This window comes from Pristis pectinata, chromosome 2 (assembly GCF_009764475.1).
Source record: "Pristis pectinata isolate sPriPec2 chromosome 2, sPriPec2.1.pri, whole genome shotgun sequence".
In the NCBI taxonomy this organism is placed as follows: Eukaryota; Metazoa; Chordata; class Chondrichthyes; order Rhinopristiformes; family Pristidae; genus Pristis; species Pristis pectinata.
In genome coordinates, this window is record NC_067406.1 from 40,679,085 (window position 1) to 40,705,434 (window position 26,350).

The 26,350-nt window shown below is 41.0% G+C and overlaps 1 protein-coding gene across 1 annotated transcript in view; it reads right to left on the reverse strand.

Annotated features, from left to right (window-relative positions):
* The window catches only part of ca9 (carbonic anhydrase IX), a 76,756-nt gene that overhangs the window by 45,172 nt on the left and 5,234 nt on the right, over nucleotides 1–26,350 (reverse strand). Inside the window, exons 2-6 of the mRNA XM_052042185.1 lie at nucleotides 10,876–10,905; nucleotides 10,154–10,321; nucleotides 7,231–7,373; nucleotides 6,016–6,108; nucleotides 3,491–3,557 (exon numbers count right to left, since the gene is read on the reverse strand). Coding sequence (XP_051898145.1) covers nucleotides 3,491–3,557; nucleotides 6,016–6,108; nucleotides 7,231–7,373; nucleotides 10,154–10,321; nucleotides 10,876–10,905 — 501 coding nt within the window. The remainder of the gene's footprint in view (nucleotides 1–3,490; nucleotides 3,558–6,015; nucleotides 6,109–7,230; nucleotides 7,374–10,153; nucleotides 10,322–10,875; nucleotides 10,906–26,350) is intronic.

Below are 26,350 nucleotides of genomic sequence, written 5' to 3' on the forward strand. Positions count from 1 at the left end.
CCACGGATGCTGCCTGGCCTGCTGAGTTCCTCCAGCATCATCGTGTTTTTCATCTAGATTCCAGCATCTGCAGTCCTTTGTTTCTCTTATTCCTTCAGCTGGTGTTCACTGGCTCAAAGTGCACAGAGACTTATCATATAGGTTATCTCTGCTCAATTCCACTGAGGAATTGTTTAAATCGTATGTTAATGTAGCCTCAATATGTTTTTTTTCAGCATAGTGAATTGACACAGTTCTGGTGAAAGGGCTTGGATCTAAAACGTTAACTGCTTTTCTTTCCAAGGTTGGTGCTGACTTGCTGAGTGTTTCCAACATTTTCTGATTTATTTCATAAATCAATACGTTAGACTGCTGTAGAGAACTGCTTTTATAGATGGCTACGTGATGCAAATGTGGCGGTAGGAACATTCAGCTGATTGGGTCATTTATTCCTCCACCTACACTGGCAATCAGCTATTGCTTTCTTGTTAAGAATTGTTTGATGTTCGGCTAGTGTGCACTTATGTTTCAGGTATAAATCAGGATTCTTCAATGTAGATGGGAGCTTGATTTACAGTATGAACATACAGAAATGTGAAGTGTGCACAGTATAAGCACTAATTTTTTGATTTGTCGTCAAGCAGCCGAACCAATGATCCTTACAGGCACATCATGACAGAACATAGGTCACTTGTCATTTTAATTCTCCTCCCCATTCTCAATCTATCCTTGGTATGCTGCACTCTTCTAACGAAGATCTCTGAGACTCAGACTAAATTCAGCAAGATCAGATTGTATCTCCAGCTCCCCTTTGTTTGGATAGCATCTGCTGCTACATCTGCCATTCCAATTTCTATCATCGTTACTACCATCAGGGAGGAGGTACAGGAGCCTGAAGACCCACGCTCAACAAATCAGAAATAGCTTCCCCTCCGCCATCAGATTCCTCTCTTCCATCTTTGCCCTATCTCTGCACTTGCTTGAAACAGCTCTAATGTTTCCCCCATTCAGACAAGAGATTGTCAACCTGAGATGTTTTGTTTTCTTTCTTTCTCTATAGATGCTGCCTGGCCTGCTGGGTATTTCCAACACTTCCTCTTTGTTTGTATCCGCCTTGATCCTAAGATGTTCTATTTCCCATACACTGTCCATATCCCCAACTCCAGCCATTTCTAACTCCTCAACATAATTTACATGCTTTGCTCAACATCTCCTAATAGGTAACACATTTTTCACCACCTCCAATTTAGACTCATTCAGTTTTCTCCTTGTGGCTTCTCATCCTCTATAAACTCTAATTTAGCAAAATATCTGCATACGTATCCTATCCTGCACTGTGTCTGAGCATAGAAGGCTATGGACCAAATGTTGGGAAATAGGGTTAGTATAGATGATTGCTGAATGATTGGAATGGACCTGGTGGACTGAACTGTCGGCTTCCGTGCTGCTTGACTCTTTGACTCATACATTGATCACACCTTGGGTCAGATGACGTCCCTAAAGCTCCCTTCTGTGGAAGATCACTTGGAAATTACAGGAATATGAGACATGTCTAAATTTCTTTCTCAGCTGCAATGGTTCTTTAACACTGCTGATTAACTGCTCTTCACTGTGGCTCTCCTCCTCTTTGACCTCCAAGACCATGCAAGGTGATGTGATGAACAGCAGCAATTCTGGAAATTTACAGCATTTCATGATATCCTCAAAGCAATCCTGGCATCTGAAGTGGGCCTTTAACACGAAACCATATGCCTGATATTGGTTTTCATGGATTGTGCTGTGATGCTATAAACCATAACCACACAAGCAGGAATCACCTTGTAACTTGCTTTTCAGAATCACATATTGATATCACCAGAGGATAGATTTTAAAAAAAGAGTCCACTGGCAATCCTACTTTAACTGAATCACTGAGTGACACAGGGGAAAATAAGCAGAAAATCAACTGTCCAATTAAAAATTAATTTCCCACCTACAGATTGGCAGTTTAAAACAATGCCATGTATAATCAGACTAGGAGACAAATAGTTTACATCAGATTTCACAGACTTCTACTGAATTCTCTGAATATGGACAAAAAAACACATTAGTCCTGAGTTAAACGAAATTGAACCCCGAAGAGCTGAAACCAAGGTTTTATGGAGTAAAAGTCCTGGAATGCTTTATAGTCAAAGCACATTATTAATTCCTTGAATCTGAAAGGGTTTTTATCACAGTTGGCTCTCTTCCCTTTTGTGATTAATACTAAAAAATTCTTCATCACTTAGGTTCTGGCATTCCTATGGTACTGCATGGTTCCTATGCTTCAAAAGTCATCAGGCACATCTGATAAGTTCGTATTAACCAACTTCACACTATTTGATTGATCAATAGATACATTAATAAAAGCCTTGGTAAACAGGGCCCAATGAGCAGTGGCACTAGGAACACCCAAGATAAAACTACAGCGAAAATGGCAACTCAGCTTAAAAGCAACAGAGCAAACAGCAAGGGACAGGGTGATAAATATTAAGGAAAATGGAACAATAGGATCATTGTTGTCACAGCCACGTAAAAGATGCCAGTAAGATTACAGCGTCCGACAATCAGATAACTTAAACCTTGTCCAAAGATTTGTTAATTTCCCACTTGGCAGAAGTGCACCAGAGGAGCCAGAAACTGTGTGTGGTGAATGGGAGGAAGTCAATGGAGTGCTTAATGGAATGATTGGAATATACTTTGATCTTCTGGGTAGGTCAGATCTAGATTTCTTTTTCCACTTGTGTTTTCGTATATGCCACTCTTTCTTCATCCCCTTTCTTTTGTTATGTTCCTTTTTAAAATGCTGTTCACTGGATTGTCTTCCAGTTCTGAGGGAGTGATCAAAGTGAAATAGTAAGTTGTGTGTTCTCTTCACAGATGGGCTTGATCTGTGGAGTATTCCAAGAACCTTCTGCTTTTGATTCAAGTTTCCAACACTAACAATACTTTACTTTCTCTATATACTTGAGATGGTTGGTAGGTTGGCTATAGAGTTATCCAGCAACCGAGAACATGTGGACATACTGACCCACTGTCAGGACCTGTGCAAGCCCATAGTCAAAGTCAAGTTTATTGTCATATGCACAAGTACATGTATGCACAGTTGCAATGAAAAACTTACTTGCAGCAGCATCACAGGCACATAGCATCATATCAGCAGCATTCACAAGAAAAACATAAATTAAACACAAAATATACACAATTTTTACAAGAAAGAACACATTAGAACAATGCAAAGTGAAAAAAGTAAGTTTTAAATGTCTTTGATAAAATTACAGAGCATATAAATTAGGCCCAGCTTCTGGAAACTTTGTTCAAGATGTCATGTAAGGAATTATACTTTGGTAATGAAAGAATTAATTGAACTCAAATGCCCTGCTGATTTGGAAACAAGAGGGAAGAAAAGGCTGCCTGTGTAGAACTTGCAGTTGTCTACACAAAATCATAAAGAGATAATTATTCTTGATCAATTCAGCAAGCGTGCAATTACCTTCTTCAGAAACGTCTTGAAGTTTATCAAAAATGTGATTGTAATTTTTATTATCATTTGGTCCCACCTGCAAAATAAGAACATTGAAACTATTTAAAAGTCTGGCAGACAGGACACATAATTTTATTTCATGCTATCATCAGTTAAATAGCTTATACTTAGCAGATCCTGTTGTTTTATAGCATGATATCCGTAGGCATCTGTAGAAGTCTTACCAAAGACATATGGTCATCGTACCATAATAGAACATAGTATGGCAAATGAACAAAAGCTCAGTCAATCAGCTAGTTTTAGGAAGTGCCTTAATAAAGGAAAGGAAGGGAAAGGAAAGGAAAGGAAAGGAAAGGAAAGGAAAGGAAAGGAAAGGAAAGGAAAGAGATTCAATAGGGAATTCCCAAACTCAGGCCTTGGCAACTGAAGGTTCAACCCCCAAGAGCTCAAATTTGAGAACTGCAGTTACAGTGGTACTGAGACATTGGTAGAGGATGATAGGATGATGTGGACAGATTGAGGAGGATTACGTGGAAGCTGGGGGGGTTGTTGTTGCTTCTGTCACAATCACATGGGATATTATACATAGACGTGACTTATCCTGCAACAGAGATAGAAACCTGGTAGGAGAGGCACTATTTGGGAGGATAGAACACATTCAACTCTTCTGGGTGGGAAAGGGAACTTGGAGATAGGGAAGGGAAGGGAAGATAGAGATGGGTGATGGTTTGCTAGACTGTAAAGTAAAAGATTGTTTATATTTGTGGAGAGGGGTCATGTTAGCAGATATGTTGGTGGGGAGCCTGAGAGGAAAGAAATATTAATTCACCACCTTTCAGCTAATAAGTTCTATGACAAAGTCCATATTGTGATGGCTGTGGCAAGCAATGAAATTCCTTTCTTTTAAATGCAAGCTTATTTCTTTTCAGTTTAAATTTATATATACTTTATTTGTTAGCGGTGTGGACACATCTCAAATAAGGAAAAATATTATAAAATGTCTTATTATTGAATCGCATACCAAAAACTATCAGGAACAGATTTTTTAAAGAAAGGTGTGGTATTATCCAATCAGTATTTTTTTCTTAGATACTGTAATGTTATTATGAACCAGAATCTCTTTAAACTTATGCTTAAGTGAACAAAATTCAGGTCCAAATGCTTATTTCATTTACAGTATATGAAATAGTTCTGGTTTTACAATAGTAGTTGTAAAACATTACCATCTCTAGATCTAGGTAAAACTAGACTATTATAAATAGACAAGTAAAACTAGAAAGTTGATATAACTTCTCTGGGAAACTGAGGTACCTCAATGTAACATGTTAAATTAGCTTTTCTGATTCCTCATACATAGCAATGGGACAGAGAATGTATGGCTTCTCTCTGTGCTTGAAGACTCAGGCGTGATGTTTACATTCTTGAAGTGTAGATTTATATACTCTGCAGATTAAGCAGTTGAACTCTCCCTTTTACAGTTTCTTTTTGTTGTGGGTTTAACACTAACTACACCCAGTCTTTGCAGAGAAGCAGCGACTAACAAAGCAACAAAATGCTGAGTTCATTTCAAAAGCATGAGAAACAAAGAGCCGATTTTCTAACCCAACATTTCTGGCAGGGTTCTGTGCCTAGGGGTATATAGACTACAATGCTGTGGGTCTCATTCCCTGACCCAAATTCCCTATGAGTGCAGCTCTGCACTAGAAGCACAGAATCACCCGTAATAAATCTGAGGCTGTCGCACTGAGGTCGTCTGGAGGCCTAAGGTAACTGCGTTCAGTATTACATTCCCAAAACACCAGGAAAGCAGACAAATCCTATAATTAGTGTACAAGGCTAATCCCCTGCAGCAGTATGAGGACAACTTTGAAAACCTTAGATTCCTTACAATATTAAGAAAAGCAAATGAGAAGTGACTTTCTATTGGTATGAGTGGACTAGAAATAATTAAGCCTGTGTCCTATTTCCAGCTGAGCTGTGACCACAAGGCTATTTCTCGCATTACATACTACTAAAAATCAGAACCAACACTGATGTTTCATAGCACTCCTTCATGCAGGTACATTCTTCATAGCTTTTAAAAGCTTGTGGATCGAAGAAAATGAGTTTGAATTCATGTGAAGAAAATAGATCAGGAGGGAGAGAGGTTTAAAACTGTTAATAACAATTGGTCTCTTAAAGTGAATGAGAAAATGATGTATCAATGGCAGGCATGGTAGTCGGCAGGGACGGTAGTGTAGTGGTTAGCGTAACACTATTACAGCACCAGTGACCCGGGTTCAATCCCGGCCGCTGTCTGTAAGGAGTTTGTATGTTCTCCCCATGTCTGCGTGGGATTCCTCTGGGTGCTCTGGTTTCCTCCCACATTCCAAAGACGTACAGGTTAGGAAGTTGTGGCGTGCTATGTTGGTGTCAGAAGCGTGGCGACACTTGCGGGCTGCCCCCAGAACACTCTATGCAAAAGATGCATTTCACTGTGTATTTCGATGTACATGTGACTAATAAAAATATATCATATCATGTCATCGTCTTACCTGAAACAGTACTGCCAGAACAGCAAGACCATCTGCTTCCAGTGCTGCAGTGCTTAAACTTCCATATTTGGCAGCATAATGAACAACGTGCATCTAAAGTATTAAGGAGAACAAGTCACCTCTGTGAAGATCTCAGCTGTGAATCAAGTGTGACTTCATGTATATTGTTATGATAATGGTTGTTTGATTAATGGTCTGATCAAGAGCAGTTCTACAAACAGTGGCTTTACTGTGCAGCTGTACACTTTAATGAACTATTCTTTCAATTTCAAGTCTCATCGGGAATTCCATCATCTTCTTGTCAGCATAGTCAAATGTATTTTTTATAGCAAAAAGCAAACTGCTGGAGGAACTCTGCAGGTCAGACAGCATCTGTGTAGGCAGAGGGAAGGTTGATGTTTCATGTTGGGGGCAGATAGTGTAGAGGGAAGACAGCCAGTATAAAAAGGTGAGAGGGAGGAAGAGACAGGGGCTGGTAGCTGGTAGATGGAACCAGGTAAGGTGGGGGATGATGGGCAGATGCAGCCAGGTGGGTGAGGATGAGTGGGGAATTTAGAGACAGTGGCTGGTGGGTGATAGGTGGAAACAGAGGTCCATTGAGTTGGAGTATACTTAGAATTGGCTGTAAGAGGGTGGACTTTAAGGATGCTTCCTTGTTCCGCACAATTATATGATCGACGGGTCTCTGGGTTGCAACAATAGAATTATTCTCTGCAGAGGCTTGGTGAACCAATGTGGAGAAGCCCTTGGAATAAACAGCCTTGTGTTGCTGCAGCCCCTGAATCTGTTCAGATTTTAACAAGGTTACAAAGGAACGCATTCTGAAGACCTGAGACATTAACTTTGTTTCCTTTTCCACAGAAGCTGCCTGATCTGTTGTGTGTTCCTTTATTATTTCGGATGCCCGGTATCTGCAGTTTTGTTATTTTTGTTTTCACTACATCAACTTTAATAACCAGGCCTCTTTTAGAAAAAAATACTTCCTGGAATTCTGCCTGATTCCAGTCAGAACCAGTACTTGGAGCGCAACGTTTCTGACAGGAGGCCAGAGGTGGGGATGTGTAGTAACAGTCCGTGGTGTTTAAATTGGTCAGTGGTCCTATAGGCAGTTTTGGGGGGGTTGAGGAGTGGAAGGAAGGTCCAAGGTTTTGTGAGGATTGACAAAATAGTCACTGAATTTTGGCTAATACAAAACCAAATGCTCGTAGCCCTTACCTCAGCAGCGTACCGGGTACCATCCACTGTGTGCTCTGATCCTGATGAGCTTACTGATCCCCAGTGAAAATGCAGCTGAGCTGCTAAATATTTCTGTGAGAACCCACTGCTTATGCTCATCGAGTCAGGGAGGGTAAGTTTAACTTGAAAAACAAAAGCACAACAGTGTTATCAGCCTTTTCCACTAAACTGCAAGGAAACCATAAAACTGTAAGATATTGGAGCAGAATTTGGCCATTCAGCCCATTGAGTCTGCTCCACCATTCAATCATGGCTGATTCTTTTTATTCAATCCCATTCTCCCTCCTTTTCCCCATAACCCTTAGCCCCCTTTCCAATCAAGTACCTATTAATCTTTGCCTTAAATATACCCAATGACTTGGCCTCCACAGCCCTCTGTGGCAACAAATCTCACAGATTCACCACCCTTTGGCTGAAGAAATTCCTCCTCATCCGTTACAGGGACATCCTTTTATTCTGAGGCTGTGCCCTCGAATCCTAAACTCTCCCACTAATGGAAACATCCTTTCCACATCCACTCTATCCAGGCCTTTCAGTATCCGGTAGGTTTCAATGAGATCCCCCCTCATTCTTCTGAACTCCATTGAGTACAGGCCCAGAGACATCAAGCACTCCTCGTATGCTAAGCCTTTCATTCCCGGGATCGTTCTTGTGAACAACCTCTGGGCCCTCTCCAGGGCCAGCACATCCCTTCTTAGATATGGGGCCCAAAATTTCTCACAATGTTCCAAATGTGGTCTGACCAATGCCTTATAAAGCCTCAGCATTTCATCCTTGCTTTTATATTCTAGCCCTCTGGAGAATAATGCTAACATTGCATTTGCCTTCTTTACTACCGACTCAAAGGTGCAAAGGAACTTGGGAGTCTTAGTTCAGGAGGTCCTTTGCACCTCTGGTTTCTGAATTTTCTCCCCATTTAGAAAATAGCCTATTCCCTTATTCCTACCAAAATGCATGACCCTCCTACCAAAGTACATAATTCATACCCAAACCATATGTGAAGGCTCTGTCAGACTAACTAACATTTTGAATTAGCACTGATAGAAACCTAGAAATATACCATGCTTCTGTTCCAAACATGTTTACATATGCGTTTTGGGGAAAAAAACCAAAGTGTATCTTATTGGAGAGAAAAAAAAGTTGTTGGAGAAATTGGAATTTCGATAACTTTCACCAACTGTTCAATTTCACGTATTGAGCCATTACCAAACCTTGGCAAAGGATTATACATGGCATAAAATTACACCACCTGGCCCAACTGGTGCATGCTCTCCACACGAACCTCAAACTTCAATGGATTAATTAACTTTACAATTCAAAAACATTTCCTTCAAAAACTGCCACGTTACATACCATAGATCAGTGATGAATACAATAAGTTAACAATCTGTAAAAGGATTTGTTTGTTATCAGCTTCCTGTAATATTGTTTATAGGAATTGAAGACATAATTTGGTCTTCAAGTAAAGCAATGTTGGAGAACAGAGGATCATTGTGTCAGGTAATGTTACTGTCTCCATCCTCTTATATATTGGGGAAAATTAAATGCAAGAAATGGAACCAATAAGATAGAGGTACATAGATCAGTGTTGGTGATACAACTACCATATTGTTAACTTGGATGAAAGGACTAAGTATATTATAACCAAATTTGCCACAAATGCAAAAACTGGTGGGTTGGCAAGTTGTGAGAAGAACGCAAAGAAACTGCTGAGGGATAAACATAGATTTAGTGAGTGGGAAAGAAGTTGTCGAATAGGGTATAGTGTGGGAACATGTGAAAGCATTTAATAAATTGTAGCCAATGCACGCATACCATTGCATGGCATCACCAATTTTTGATGATGGTGCCCCTCACAGTGCACCAGCAGTAGGGAAGTTACTTGGATTAGCGGTGAGGTGAATATTTTTAGTTAATTTATGTGGAATGATATTTTCAGATGAATTCAGAAACAGCAGTTAGAGGTAAAAATAAATAAATAATGTTTTAGATACCAACTACTGGGGAGACAAAAAGAACATTTAGTTCCCTCATGTACAAGGGTTACATAAATATTTAACTCTGTGGATGTGACATGGAGGTTATGGAAAAGGCACTTTTATACTCCACTGAAGATCCGCTATTTGCCTTTTCATGTGAGTTTCTAAGTTACCAACTCCTCAATTTGTAGTTAATGCAAAGGCATGTTTTTACATTTCCTGAACACAATTAAACAGAGGTGTTAGGTCACATTTATTCAGCCACTAGCCCTGCCTAACACAATATTAAATGGATACAGCATTTAAAAAATAGCTTCTTATTCAATGGTTTTTATCATTCACAGTAAACAGGAAATATCACTTCCAAACATGAAAATCATTTGAGGAAGTATTCTTCCCATAAAATGCTCCTTCCCAACAATATCAAATAAATGACTCTCCTTTGATTAGGGAAAGGACATTTATTCATATTCAATGAATACAAAGAGTAATTAAAGAGGCCGATGGATTGCTTTTTGCTAAATAAGGATGTTGATGATATGGAATAAAGGTGAGTTAAATGAATATGTTCCAATGAAATGTCCTTCCTCCATCCTCTCACACCTATGAAAAAAGAACAAACTACTGCAACTTGAATCTCATCATCTCGAAATATCTCTGATACTATATTCATTGTTATATCGGTGTTTTGCTTAAATCAAATTGTTTAACATAAGGAAATAGAATCAGTCTGTACAGTGTAGATGAAGATAGAGACATAAGGATTAGGTGGTCTAAGCTATGGGCATTGTTTCATCAATTCTGCTTTATCTAATGCATGAGGGACTTGATTGCACAGTAATGTTATCCTCATGACCGAGCCTCTGCTCTCAATGAAGCTGGTGAATGACAAACAAAAAGGAATACCATTGTTTCATTCTTACCTGTGTGTCCATTATTAGTTAAATTGAGTGAAGTTGTTTCTGGTAAACTGTATCCCTCAAGAATGATTTTAGGAAGATTTTTATTGAACATGGTTTTGCTGGTTTCAATATTGATAGGAGATTGTGATTTCCCTTCACATTGTTGGAAGTCTTTCTTCCAGTCTTGATCTGAGGAAAATTAACCACAAAACCTTCATCAGATGTAATTCACTAAATGTACTGGGTAAACAGGATATTGTCACTGTCATATCGAGTATTAGCAGTTACATTGTATATGGTTACATAAATTGTTATACTATTCCTAACCTTTAATAACTTCAGTAAATTTAAAATTGTTCCTCCATCAAGGATAATGGCTGGAATATTGCAGATAAATCTATGATGGGGCTTATGCACTTTCTCTTAAGATATAGCTTAGCCACAACCATAAACACTAAAAGCTGGTCCACCAACAGTATGCATAGTAGAAGGTAGGAATATGCTCCAGGAATATCAGAACCATTACTGTCAGACATAGTAATTTTGGCAGGTAGTTGTTGAAACAAGAGTTACACAATCAAGAAGCACCCTAGGAGTAATTCCTACCACTGTTCTTTAATAAGCAATTGTTTTCTGTGTCTAATTGTGTAACAATATCAAACAAACAGTTGTTGTCCTTAATTATTAATCTTTGATGTTACTCTGAAGGGTATCAGGCTGTCTGTTCAGACAAACTTAATTACCTGTATAGGTCCAATGTCCAAGTGTCGGACCTTGAGGGGAAGAAACAGAAAAGAATTAGTGATTGAGAAAGTTCAGAAGCTTCTGAGAAAGATAACAACTGAGCCAGATCCTGCTGGATCGCCATTCCAACCGTTCGCTTTTCCTCCGGGTACTCCTTCCTGAATAAGAAGTCCACCTAACTTGACCTTCTGTACCTGAAAGGCAAACCAGGCAGGCCCCGTACTGTGAGCAGCCTCAAGCATTGTATCCTGAGTCCCCGCACCCCAGGACACCCTGACAGCTTGCAGCAATCAAATGTTTCTGTACATCGGACAAGCAGCCATTTTCAAGTGTAGTTTCAGGTGAAGTATAATTAATGGATAGTGGATAACTTGATCAGAGCATGCAGACATAATTTTATCTCCTTTATAAGGTCTATATTTGATCAGATTTACACTTCACTTTTACAATTCTTATAAAAACATTAATACTAGAAACTGCATGTGTAAAGTTGATCTCATTGTAATTACATTATCTCTGTCATAGAGTATAAGCGGTTACATTTTATATAGTTACATAAATTGCTGAGCATCTTCAAGGGTAGGGGAGAACTACAGTATGCTGGTTCAAATGGGTAGTTTTTGTAAGTAATTTTAAAAGATGAGATAATGGGATAAGATGAAAGAAAGTAACATTTTAATAAAACTCTAATCTATTTCTTATAATTTTGAGCAAGTGTTCAGATGGATTGTGTAGTTTTTAGATGAGACAGGATTAGAAACTGGGGAATAATTGGTCAAGGTCACATGGAAGTAACTCGAACTTTCACTAAAACTCATTTGTAAACAGTATTAAACCTATATTCTACATTGAATAGACATTTTTTCCATAAAATTGAGTACATCAAATTATATGTATTCCTCCGGATTTGTTTTCTCATTTAACCTGTTTTACAAGCTGTGTATTGAAAAAGCTAGTAACACCGACTACTGCTTATTAATTTGCTTCAGCTTCACTACTGCTCTTTTCAACCTTGATGGTGTCTTGCAATATGATATGTAATCTTCCTTTCAATTAAATGAAATGGAGCTTAAGTAAGCACATTCTTTAAGGCTGAGCAAAGCATATAATGGAAGAGATCCAAGCAAATGTTTGAGCAATAAGTCAAGTAATCCTTTCAGCGAGGTATTATTTAAAGTTCCAATTAATATACCAATCTCACTCTAATGTTAAAGTTTCTGGTTCCATTGGTGACATTCAAGTGTACATTCAGAAGGAAAATATAACACAAGACTTAACATCTGCAGATGTTCTATTTGATTATTCTGCACCTTCATAACTTACAAGGGAGTTTTAAAGTTCACTTTTAGATTTTAAATCCTGAAATATTCCTCTAAGACTAGAATTTGTTTCTAACTCATTAATCAGTAAGTTTGCAACACGTAATCTAGATGCCTTGGCTTTCAATCCCAGTAATAACTGGACGGTTTGATTTCAAATGCACTCCCCAGCCTTACACTTCTGCATTTTTGCAAAGCACACTTATGTTATTTCTGATTTCGATTTTATTTTCATTTTAGCTTAAATAGATTGAATTAATTTTAAAGATTTCTAAAAAAATGTCTGAAGCTAGTGATCTGTGAAAATTGGTAAGTTATAGGAGACTCATCTTATTTCTTTAGTTATATAAATCTAAGCATATCAGCAGGCAAAAGGTACATCAGTGTGAATGCGGCTGAATTTGAAGCACATTGGGGAAATCTGAATAGACATAATTTTAGACACTGTTACTTGGATCTTCGAATTCAACATCAGAAATACCAGTTGCCTGTTTAAATTTACCTATATGGAGCTAATTTTGTTCAAATATGAATCATTCAGTTCAATCATTCCTTCTAAATTGGTGCTGAAATCTTGCTGTAAGCTACAAGTAGCATACAGTGGGATATTTGCATAAATTGCTCTATGCACTATTTTAACAAAAGCACTAAGTGTTTAAGTAAAAGAGTTTTCAGCTTTTACCAGTCTGGGTTACCTCACAATTTCTCACTAATATCCATCTCATGTTGTAATTAAAATGTTGTTGCACTGCACAACACTAATGGTTCCACACAGATACGTTATAACCTTCAACATGCCTCTAGCTGAGTACAGGGACTTCCTGGGTTTTGATGACCTGACTTACGGAAATCCGACTTTATGCACATTCTCCCATACACTTTTAAAGCAGTTTTCAGGGTAGTAATAATAGTAATAAAATGTTTTGTGGTGTTCATTAATGACTGGATAGAGTATATATTCCATTAGTTTAATTATGGGTAGCGTTAGGGTGATTATTCAATGAACTGAAAGAATTATAGCAAGTATACATAGAACGATACAATATGAATTGCTATAGAAATGGGACCATTAGACCGGTCCCTACACCTCCTCCCTCGTCACCAGCCAGGGTCCTAAACAGGCCTTCCAGGAGAGGCAGCCTTTTCACATGCATATCCTCCGGCATTATTTATTGCATCCAGTACTCCTGATGTGGCCTCCTCTACATTGGTGAAACCGGACACAGACTGGGCGGCTGCTTTGCCAAGCACCTGTGTTCCATCCGATGTGGCCATCTGGATCCCCCGGTTGCCAGCCATTTTAATTTTCCCTCCCATTCCCACACTGGCATGTCTGTTCTCAGCCTCCTCTACTGCCAAGATGAGGCTAAACGCAAAACGGGGGCACAGCACCTCATATTCCGCTGGGATAGTTTCTAATCTGGTGGCATGAACATTGAATTCTCCAACTTCCAGTAAATTGGTCCTCCTCCGTCCCTTTTCCCTCTCCTCTTGAAGTACCCAGCCCCAATCACTCTGTCTCTTTCCCCTCCTCCACCCACACCATCTGCCCATCACCCACACACTCCTCCCAGTGGTTCCCCTCCTCCTCTACCCCCATCTGCCTCCCCACGTCCCTCTCTTTACTCCACGCTCCTCCTTCCTCTCCTATCAGATTCCATCATCTTCAGTTCTCTGTCACTTCCACCTATCAGCTGCCAGCCTCTGGCACTATTCCCACACTCCCCTCTCCCCATCTGCCTATCACCCCCATCTCACCTGGATTCCCCTATCTCCTGTCAGCTCTTGCTCTACCCCTTCCCTCCACCTTCTTGTACTGGCTATCTCCCCTCTATCTTTCAGCTTAGCTGAAGGGTCTCGACCTGAATCGTTGACTGTCCACTAATGCTGAAACTCAACTTTCCAGGAACAGCTTCTTCCCTTCTGCCATCAGATTTCTGTATGGTCCATGAACCCATGAACACTACCTCATTATTCTTCTTTTACACTATTGATTTATTTGTATAACTTACAGTAATTTTTAAGTCTTTATGTCTTGCACTGTGCTGCTGCCACAAAACAACAAATCTTGCAACATATGTCAGTGATAATAAACCTGATTCTGATTCTGAGCTGCTGAGTTTTTCCAGCAGCTTGCCTGTTGCTATTCCCTCCAACACTGGCTGCTGTGCACACCAATAAAATGCTTTGCAGTTGCTCACCTCAACACCGGCAGTCTCTACCACCTAATGGGCTATTACAGTGCCAGCGATTGGGGTTCAATCCTCGCCGCTGTCCTGTAAGGAACTTGTACGTTCTACCCGTGACCGTGTGGGTTTCCTCTGGGTGCTCCGTTTCTCCCCACATTCCAAAGATGTACGGGTTAGTAGGTTAACACGGGTGTAATTGGGCGGCGCGGACCCATTGGGCTGGAAGGGCCTGTTACCATGCTGTATAAATAAAGCTTTTAAAGTTTTAAAAGGACAAAGGGATAAGACCTATGGGAAAACCACCACCGACAGGTTGCCCTCCAATTCAAATGCCCTTCCATTTATGAAATGTATTACCCTTCCTTCATTGTTACCGGGTCTAAATCCTGTAATTTTTGACTTACCAGCGTTGTGAGAAAGATTGCAGCAGTTAAAGAAGGTGGCTCACCACCATCTTCTCAAGAGCTATTGGGGATGGATAGCATGTGCTGGAAATCCGCACGTCTTAAAAAGTAATTATAAGGTAACAGAGCCAAGTTGGAAGTATAGCTGTTCCAAGTTTGAAAAATAATCATAATATTTAACTTTTTATAAGTTGCATAGGGTTGGAAGGCTTTCACATTTTTACAAGTTTTCTATCAAGTATATGAAATATCTTGTAGAGGATTTTACATATTTGATTACATATAAGTTAAATGTTCCTAAATATGAATCAAGTGCAGTTTTTCCTTTGAAATCTATTCTCAATCTTTGACTCTTGCATCACGTTTAAAAGTATCTTTAAAAAAATCCAGATCAGTGGTAGTTTAATCAAGTTGAGAGATTTTATGATTTTTTTTTCCCTGACTTGCCTTTTAATAGATCAATCAGAGCTAGGTTGGGGCAGCTGGTATTTTTATCATTTCTGCTCTCTCTTTTTTAATGTTTCCCTGAGATAGTCAGGTGTTGATTTCCTTCTAGGTTTTTGTTTTAGCATGAGAACAAGCCAGGTTGTTGTGTTGCTCATTTTTCCTTCCTATCTTGGGGATTACATTTGCTATATGTAGCATATGTAGCAACCACAGGATCCTAGGTGGAGATTAGGATCTTAGTACAGAGATGATCTTGGGAATGGCTGCACATCATGTTGCATGTTTCATGTTTTTCTTTTAGTTATCTCTAACAATATTCTGTGGGAGTTTGTTTCCACAGGGGCCATAGTGGTTGCTTAACAATAACGATGATCAGCAAATGGTGTTAAAATCTCAACTACATCTGACTAAACAAAGCATAACCATGGGTTTTTTCAATGAAAGTAGTTAATGAATAGTTTATAAAGGGCGTTAATCCTTTTATACAATGATTCAGTGCTGATGGCCTTAGCAAAGATTGCAGCTGTGCACCACAGTGCAGAATTATCTCTGTCTGCTATTTCCAGCCTGCATTTTATTGAATGTGTACAGACACAGGGGGTGGCAGCCAGCTTCACCATCATTACAACTTCACATTCTGGACAAGTTTATAAACACTGATCAGTTCCACCAATTGTAGTCAACCGCTCAAGTGAAACCCACAGTTAATACACAGGACTATGGGTGGATGCACATGGATGAAATAAAACCTTTTAACAGCTGGAAGATTTATTGCTTTTGTTGAATACATGCTTGACTTGATCAATGCCAGCAAAATCTTGATCACGTTTGTTGCAACCATTTCCCTGAAGGATAAATAATACTTTAAAATACCTATTTTATAAAGTAAGTGGGGGAAATGGATAACTCTTGAATTTCTAAATATCAATTTTTTCTGTCCCAGGAGGGAGAAAGTGGTACCTGAGATACTAATCATGACGAGTGTATTATGTAAATGAAGAATAACTTAATACATATCAAAGTCTTGTGAGAAGCTTCCGCCAATACTCCAGAAATTTGATTTAAGCAATCATTTTCCCCTCTTTTCTCTTGTCTCTTTGCATCATTCCCAGTTATAAGAACTGGAATAGTCTCTATTCATGCACAGTTGTTTCTGCATTAATCCAAAAGATTTGACTGGAATTCAGAGATGATGCTTCACACACCATTTCTTCTGCCTGTCAAATGACTTTTTTTCCTCTTGCAATGTTGATTGTTTGTAAATATATCTGTGCCACAAGTTCAAGTAAATGTTCAAACATCAATTTCTGAAGCTGGGTAGCTGTCCCTCTTCCCATTCCCACACCGACCTGTCTCAGCCTCCTCCACTGTGAGGGTGAGGCTAAACGCAAGCTGGGGAAGCAGGACCTCATATCCCACCTGGGTAGTCTACAACCCTATGGCATGAACATTGTACTCTCCAGTTTCAGGTAACCTGCTCCCCTTCTGTCCTTTCCTCTCTCCTTCTGATCTACCCAGGCCCTCTCACACACCTCCTTCTTTTCAACTGCCACCCGCAGCCCCTAATCTCTCAGTTTCTTTCCCCTTCCCACCTATTTAATCTTCCCACCATCCACACACTCTTCCCACTGGGTCTCCTCCCCTAATTGTTCCCATTTGCCCACCATACCTCTCTTATTTGGTTCCTACTCACCTTCCTTTCTTATCAGATTCCACAAGCTGCAGCCCTTTGTTGCCTCCACCTCCCATCCTCTTGTCCCCATCTCCACCCTTCCCACCCTCGCCTAACTCCATCTGCCAATCAACTCCTCATCACCTGAATCTATCTATCACTTGCCAGCTCTTGCCTCACCCCTCTCCCTCAGCTCTCTATATTGGCTAACCCTCTCTTTCAGTCCAGATGAAGGGTCTTGACCCAAAATGTCAACTGTCCATTTCCCTCTACAGATGCTGCCTGACCCGCTGAGTTTCTCTAGCAGTTCATCCGAGGCTGAGTCCAGTGGGGAAGCCCATCAAACAATGGAAGGGTGTATCACCCTGAGGGGCCACGTGAGCGGCAATGGTGCTATGTACAAAAAAAATGAGCTAACGTGACTGAGTGTATTGACCAAATAACATTAAGAATGTAAGGAGTTTTGCACTGTGTTTATTCTTTTGTATGTATTTTTATGATGAATAAAGTTTACTTCTGAAATAAAAAAAATTCCTTCACAAATGCTGCCTGACCCACTGAGTTCTTCCAGTAGTTTGTTTTTTGCTCCAGATTCCAACATCTGCAGTCTCCTGTGTCTTGCTGTGCTATGGATTAGGCTACAGATATTTTGTTGATGGTGCAAAGTGTTTAAACTCTGGAGCTGTTTCCTCTCAAACTTCTTATAAATACTTCCAAAAATCTGCCTCTAATAGTCACCTATTCTAATACTTCTACATATTTTATGTGAAGTGCTTTGGGATGTTTTATTACATCAAAGGCTCTATATAAATGCAATGTCTTGCTGCTATCACTAAGCCAATTTTTCTATGAATTGTTCTGCTCTTACAAGTTCCCAGAATAAAATTCATGTTCTGTAACTATCTCTATGACCACGTTTTATTACAACTTATATGTACAACTAATGGAGCTTCATGGAAGTTGTTAAGGGAATAACAGAAGAAATCATGATTAAAATATTCAAATTTGTTTTATTACTAACACTGTTCTTTTCATGCAAAGTAAATGCCCAACATTAAAGTCTGGAAGCAGGAACAGCATTGAATTTGAATGGGCAGCATTCTAGCCCATAACCCATGAGCAGGGTTCCATGGAGTACCAAGAGCTGAAGCTGAGAGTTGACTCCAGACTCTGTGATGTGCACTACAGGCAGACAATGCAGTATGCATACTCCACTGCCACCTGGGCCATGTTGCACATGAAGGATTGCCAACTCAGGCTGGATGTATTTCTGAAGGTTTCTTTATATAAACTTGACATTGTGCTCCAACTATCTCCCAAAGTTAAACCACCTTTGATATTTTAAAAAGGAACATGTTTGAAACAACTGAAAGAGGCACCTTTATTCAAAGCTCCTGTTATTTTATTCCCCCAGATTGCTCACAGCCATGATAATGCTTGACTTTTAATGCTTGGAGATTTCAGGAGATTCCTACAGAGTTGGCAACCTATGCACAAGTGCAGAGGTGTATACAGTATGCCGCCAATTTTGGACCAGTGAGGAACCATCAGGTGTAACAAAAGCTACAGGAGGCTCCATGACACCCAAAATCTCAACAATTAACCCATTCATCACAATCGCAATGTTAATTGTAACTACTTCACTGCCTAAATCTTTGAATGCTCTGTGAATGGTAAAACATGCACTGTATGCTTGTCCGTCCAAAGATATTGGCACGTCTTGGAGGTGACCAACACACTTAACCATTACACTGCATGCAGCATTAATCCTAAACTCACCATTAACCAGTCAAGGTGATGAAGAAAAGCAGAACTAACTTACATTTATTTTTCCGCTTTCACAAGTTCAAGATGACCTAAAAGACTTTAAAACCAATAAAACTCAATAATATTATTGCCTTTATGGTAGCAAAGATTTGAACAGCTGATCTGACTGAGGTTAGAACTGCACAAATACATGATGGGATAATTTTATGAACCGCGATTCCACAACAACAAGCCTGTGAACATTCCGGAGAATCAAAAGATTATGTGGAATGAGCTGATGCAAGAATAAGATAAGTGTAATTGCACAGGGAGTTTAGGTTAGGAATGGGCAAGATCTATTACAAGTTTTACAGTAAGTAACATTATTAAATTTGCTGTACTGTTTATATTTTAAAAACTCTTGGGTAAATTGTTAGGTGCCATTTATAAGCATGTTCAAGCATAGAGTGTTCCCCACCTTTCCCAGCACACCTGAAAACAGAGTGCACACTTCCACTAGGTTTTGTCCTACTGTACATTAGAAAATAGCAGCATCCTAATGGCATAGTGCCTTAATAACATTTTAACCTCCTGAATCAGGAAACTTACTCGGGGTCAACTGAGACTACAGTTATTAGAGATTTTTCTGGAGCTATGAAATTATATGGATAGCAGGCATTAAAATGAAAGCCAGTTTTCAGGAAATACCTGCACACAATTTAATTTCCACTGGCACTTTAAGGCCATCAAAACCAATGTCAGGTGTGGGATATTCTGATTATGTGTCATTGTAATTATGCAGGAAAGAGAACAGATGAATGTTTATGAAGAGACGAGAGACTGCGGAAGCTGGAATCTGGAGCAACACACAAGATGCTGGAGGAACTCAACAGGACAGTCAGCATCTATGGAGGGAAATGAACAGTCGATGTTTTGGGTCGAGACCCTTCATCTGGATCCATTCGACTGTCCATTTCCTTCCATAGATGTTGCCTGACCTGCTGAGTTCCTCTAGCATCTATTGTGAGATGAATGTTCATGTTAATTGGTGCCATTGAAACCCTTGTGATGAGAGGGAAGCCATTAAGTAGCCATTTCCTATTGTTAAAGGTATATCCCTGTCACTTAATGCACAGTTCAGGACATGTCTGTTTCATCACTTAATATTCTGGCTGTTTGTATATCCAGGGAGTCATCCCTCAACACTGTAACAAAAAAGGTATATTTTTGGTGTCTGAAGTTTGTGCTCAGAAGTTCTCGGACAGCCACCAGCATTTGAATATTCAAAGAGGTTCTGTCAGTTGGAAGGTGCTCCCATTGTAAATAAGTAATTCTGCAAAGTTACCTGTCTGCACTCAAAAAGCTAAAGTAGGTAATTATAGCCATTGAAATGTAGTTAATCATTTATTGTTGTCTTTGTGTTTAAAAAGTATAAAACATCAATGTACTGTTGAATGTGGGGAGAGGAGAAACAGATTCTCCAGAAGATCTGTTGTGTTGAATGAAGACCATTTATATCTCTCAGCAACAGTCTCCAAGTGTCTCAGTTCCGCAGTCACAACACAGCCATGGTGGGATCATGGAAAGGTCAGAACTCCAGATAGCTGATAACTAGTAATGTTTTCTGTGAAATCCTTCTGACTCTTGAGGAGCAGCTGTGTTCCTGCTCATCCCCAGAAGATTCACAGGGCTGTCCAACATGGAATCAGGCCCTTCGGCCCACCGAGTCTTCACTGCCTCTCAAACACCCATTTTCACCAATCCTGTATTTTTCTCCCGAGATTCCCATCAGCTCCCTCCAGATTCTGCCAGCCGCCTACACATAAGTGGCAATTCACAGTGGGTTTGGAATGTACAAGGAAGCTGAAGCACCCAGGCAGTCAAGGGGAGAATATGCAAACTTCACATAGCATCAGAGGTCAGGACTAAACTGAGTTGCTGGAGCTGTGAGGTAGTTGTTCTATTGGCTGTGCCACTGGGCTTCCCCAATGACAGACTTGTCTTAGAACATAGAACAGGACAGCACAGGAACAGGTCCTTCAGCCCACCAGGTCTGCACTGACCATGATCCTGATCTAACTAATGCCATCTGCCTGCACGTGGTCCATATCCCGCTGTCCTGTGCCTGTTCATGGATCTGTCTAAATGCATCTCAAACTTTGCCATCGTATCTGTTTCCACCACCTCCCCTGGCAACATATTCCAGGCACCTATCATTCTCTGTGTAAAAAAAACTTGCCTTACAAATCTCCTTTAAACTTTCCCCCTTCTATGCTTAAACCTATGCCCTCTAGTGTTTGTCATTGCCACCCTGGGGAGAAAAGATTATGACTATCCACCCTATTCGTGCCTCCCATAATTTGATATGCCTCTATCAGGTCACTACTCAGCCTCCGATGCTCCAGAGAAAACAATCCAAGTTTGTCCAACCTTTTCTTATAGCTAATACTCTCTAATCCAGTCAATATCCTGGTGAACCTCTTCTGCACCGTCTCCAAACCCTTCACATCCTTCCTGTAATGCATCAACCAGAACTACACACAATACCACACAACCGTACCGCAGGCATGGTAGTGTAGAGGGCAGGCATGGTGGTGTAGCGGTTAGTGTAACGCTTTACAGTGCCGGCGACCCGGGTTCAATTCTGGCCGCTGTCTGTAAGGAGTTCGTACGTTCTCCCCGTGCCTGTGTGGGTTTCCTCCAGGTGCTCTGGTTTCCTCCCACATTCCAAAGACGTACAGGTTAGGAAGTTGTGGGCATGTTCTGTTGGTGCCAGAAGTGTGGTGACACTTGTGGGCTACCCCCAGAACACTCTACGCAAAAAGATGCACTTCACTGTGTGTTTCGATGTACATGTGACTAATAAAGATATCTTAAATGTGGCCTAACTAAAGCTTTATATAACTGCAACATGACTTCCTGGCTTTTATACTCAACACCACGACCAATGAAGGCAAGCCTGCCATACACATTTCTTTCTTGACCTTTCCCTTTACAATCTTTTTTTTTGTAATGGGGAAACAATAGAGGTAAACGTGTTTGGTGATGAAGAAACTTGGCGAAGAGAAGAAAACAATAGGAAAGGTCTGCAAAAGGGAAGATATTAAGAGAAATTTAATATCTTCCCTTTTGCAGACCTTTCCTATTGTTTTCAGAAATATAACCCGCAAACCAGCCTCACATGGAGACGCAAGAGACTGCAGATGGTGGGATGTGAAGCAACAATCAAGATGCTGGAGGAAATCAGCAGGTCAGGCAACATCTGTGGAGGGAAATAGACAGTCGACGCTGCGGGTTGTGATTCTTCAACTGGACATCATCAGCTCTGCGTTCAAAACTATTCTTTTGGTCCCTAGAGCAATTCTTTCTCCCTCCCCATATCCTTGATATCAATCCTCCCTGTTTCAAGAAAGAGATTAACCTGCTTTATTCAAGTAAGGCTCAGGTTAAAATGTTCGGTCTTCACTCTGAGCTCCTTGTGGGGATTTCTTCCCTGCAATGCCTCTCCAGTTCCTCGAAGTGTACCCACGATTGAATTCAACCACCATTTGCTAACAATTCAAAAATCAAATATCAATGAAAGATACCACATTTATGAGAGGCAAGTGAGTTCAGAAGTAGAAAATAAAATGACGTCCTCCTATTGGCTTTCAAAAGTTCTGCTGGGAGGTTTTAAGCTCCAACAACAAAGTATAGTTTCAATAAAGGTTACAGCTTTGTCAAGGAATCAGTGACTAAGTAAGTACTAATGACTATGACCCAGCAATATTGGGCCATGAATATGGGAGAGTTGCAAGTAAGAACAGTCAAAGATAAGTAGAGATAAAAATAGTTCTGCAGAGATAGGACAGCTAATAAAAACACAAGGTTAAGGAAGCAGAAAGTTTGGAGGTGGGGGTGGGGTGGAGGCTGCAGGTCTATTTCAGAATGGAGAAATTGAATGGCAAAGTTTGTGCTGGTGTTGGCCGAAAGAAGCTGGTAAAGGCTGGTGCATTTGTAGTGTTAAGTCCAGGGAGGGGTAAACAGGAAGAGACAAATGTAAACCTGAAAATAGTGGAAAAGGGAGAAAATACTGAATGCTGGAGACAGTTGATTGTCTGAAATCATTGATTTTAATATTGAGTTTGAACCATAGAACCATAGAACAATAAAGCACAATATAGGCCCTTCGGCCCACCATGTTGTGCCGACCTTTAAACCTCACCTAAGACGATCTAACCTCTTCCTCCCACATATCCCCCTATTTTAAGTTCCTGAATATGCTTATCTAACAATCTCTTGAACTTGACCAGTGTACCTGCCTCCACCACCACCCCAGGCAGCGCATTCCATGCCCCAACAACTCCCTGGGTGAAAAACGTCCCTCTGATATCTCCCATGAACTTCCCACCCATTACTTTAAAGCCATGCCCTCTTGTATTGAGCATTGGTGCCTTGGGAAAGAGGCGCTGGCTGTCTACTCTATCTATTCCTCTTAATATTTTGTACACCTCTATCATGTCTCCCCTCATCCTCTTTTTCTCCAAAGAGTAAAGTCCTAGCTCCCTTAGTCTCTCCTCATAATCCATACTCTCCAAACAAGGGAGCATCCTGGTAAATCTCCTCTGCACCCTTTCCAACGCTTCCATATCCTTCCTGTAATGAGGCGACCAGAATTGGACACAGTACTCTAAGTGTGGTCTAACCAGAGTTTTGCAGAGCTGCATCATTACCCCGAAGCTCTTAAACTCGATCCCATGATTTATGAAAGCTAACATCCCATAAGCTTTCTTAACTACCCTATCCACCTGTGAGGCAACTTTCAGTGATCTATGGATATGAATCCATAGATCCCTCTGCTCCTCCACACTACCCAGAATCCTGCTATTAACCTTGTACTCCGCCTTGGAGTTTGTCCTTCCAAAGTGTATCACCTCACACTTCTCCGGATTGAACTCCATCTGCCACTTCTCAGCCCAGCTCTGCATCCTACCAATATCCCTCTGCAATCTCCTACAGTCCTCTACACTATCCATAACACCACCAACCTTTGTGTCATCTGCAAACTTGCCAACCCACCCTTCTACCCCCCATCCAAGTCATTAATAAAAATCACGAAAAGTAGAGGTCCCAGAACTGACCCTTGTGGGACACCACTAGTCACAGCCCTCCAATCTGAATGCACCCCCTCCACCACAACCCTCTGCTTTCTACAGGCAAGCCAATTCTGAATCCACTCACCCAAGCGTCCCTGGATCCCATGCCCTCTGACCTTCTGAAGAAGCCTACCATGTGGAACCTTGTCAACTGCCTTACTAAAATCCATGTAGACCACATCCACTGCACTACCCTCATCAATCTGTCTGATCACCTCCTCAAAGAATCCTATCAGGCTTGTGAGACATGATCTGCCCTTCACAAAGCCACACTGGCTGTCCCTAATCAGACCATGATTCTCTAACTGCTCATAGATCCTATCTCTAAGAATCCTTTCCAACAGCTTGCCCACCACAGGTGTAAGGCTTATTGGTCTATAATTCCCTGGACTATCCCTACTACCTTTTTTGAATAAGGGGACAACATTTGCCACCCTCCAATCCTCCGGTACCATTCCCGTGGACAACTAGAACTCAAAGATCCCAGCCAATGGCTCAGCAATCTCCTCCCTCACCTCATGGAGCAACCTGGGGAATATCCCGTCAGGTCCTGGGGACTTATCCGTCCTAATATTTTCTAACAGCTCCAACACATCCTCTCTCTTGATATCTACATGCTCTAGAACATTAACCTTACCAACACTGTCCCCAGCATCATCAAGACCCCTCTCCTTGGTGAATACGGAAGAGAAGTATTCATTGAGAACCTCACCCACTTCCACAGCTTCCAGGCACATCCTCCCACCTTTGTCTCTAATCGGTCCCACCTTTACTCTCGTCATCCTTCTGCTCTTCACATGTGTGAAAAAAGCCTTGGGATTTTCCTTATCCCTACTCGCCAAGGCCTTTTCATGTCCCCTTCTTGCTCTCCTCAGTTCCTTCCTTGCTACCCTATATTCCTCCTGAGCCCTTTCTGATCCTTGCTGCCTACATCTTATGCATGCTGCCTTCTTCCTCCTAACTAGTTGTTCCACCTCTCTTGTCACCCATGGTTCTTTCACCCTGCCATTCTTTCTCAGCCTCACTGGGACAAATTTATCCCTAACATCCTGCAAGAGATCCCTGAACAATGACCACATCTCCATAGTACATTTCCCTTCAAAAGTGTCATCCCAATTTGCACTCGCAAGTTCTAGCCTTATAGCCTCATAATTTGCCCTTCCCCAATTAAATATCTTCCTGTCCTCTTTGCTCCTATCCTTGTCCATGACAATGCTAAACGTCAGGGAGCGGCGGTCACTGTCCCCCAAATGCTCACCCACCGAGAGATCTGTCACCTGACCCGGTTCATTACCTAATACTAGATCTAATATGGCATTCCCTCTAGTCGGCCTGCCAACATACTGTGACAGAAATCCGTCCTGTACACACTTAACAAACTCTGCCCTGTCTAAACATTTGACACTAAGCAGGTGCCAATCAATATTTGGGAAGTTGAAGTCTCCCATGATAACAACCCTGTTATTCTTGCACCTTTCCAAAATCTGCCTCCCGATCTGCTCCTCAGTATCCCTGCTGCTACTGGGAGGCCTATAGAATACTCCCAGTAGAGTAACTGCTCCTTTCTTGTTCCTAACTTCCACTCATACTGACTCTAGAGAGGATCCTTCTACATTATCCACCCTTTCTGCAGCTGTAACAGTATCCCTGACCAGTAGCGCCACCTCTCCTCATCTTCTGTCCCCCTCCCTATCCCTTTTAAAACACTGAAATCCAGGAATATTCAATATCCATTCCTGTCCTGGTGACAGCCAAGTCTCTGCAAGAGCCACAATATCGTAGTCCCATGTACTTATCCAAGTTCTCAGTTCATCACTCTTATTCCTGATACTTCTTGCATTTAAGTAAATGCACTTTAGCCCATCCATCTTTCTACTTTTATACCCTGTACTCTGCTTCTCCTTCCTCAAAGCTTCTCTACATGCTCGATCTGACTTTTCCCCATCCCCTTCTTCCTCTGACCTACCCCTCTGGTTCCCATCCCCCTCGCAAACTAGTTTAAACCCTACTGAACCACCCTAGTAAACCTGCCCGCAAGGATATTCCCCCCCCCCCCCCCCTCGGGTTCAGGTGTAACCCGTCCTCTCTGTACAGGTCCTACCTTCCCCAGAAGAGATCTCAATGATCCACAAATCTAAAACCTTCCTGTTTGGAAGGTTATAATGTACCTAAAGAATTCAGCATTGGGTGAGTGCTATTTAGAACACTTCCATTCAGTCTGCAAGGACGACCCTATTGCATGACACTAAAATTCTCCACCCAACTCGTACTCTAACCTCTTTGTAAATGCAATCCAACGCAAACAAAAAGAACAGCGCCTCATAATTCCACTTGAGTAGCCTCCAACCCAAAGGTATGAACATTGAATTTTCCAGTTTCACATAGCACACACTCCTTGTGTCCTTTCCATTCCCAATGGTCCCGCCTGGTTATCTGTCCCTGCAGCATTTACAGTCTCCAGAGTCTTTTGCTCCAGAGTTCAGTACCTGCAGTTTCTTGTGTGAGTCCTGATGTAGGGTCTCAGCCTAAAACGTCGACCATCCCTTTGCTTCCTGACCCGCT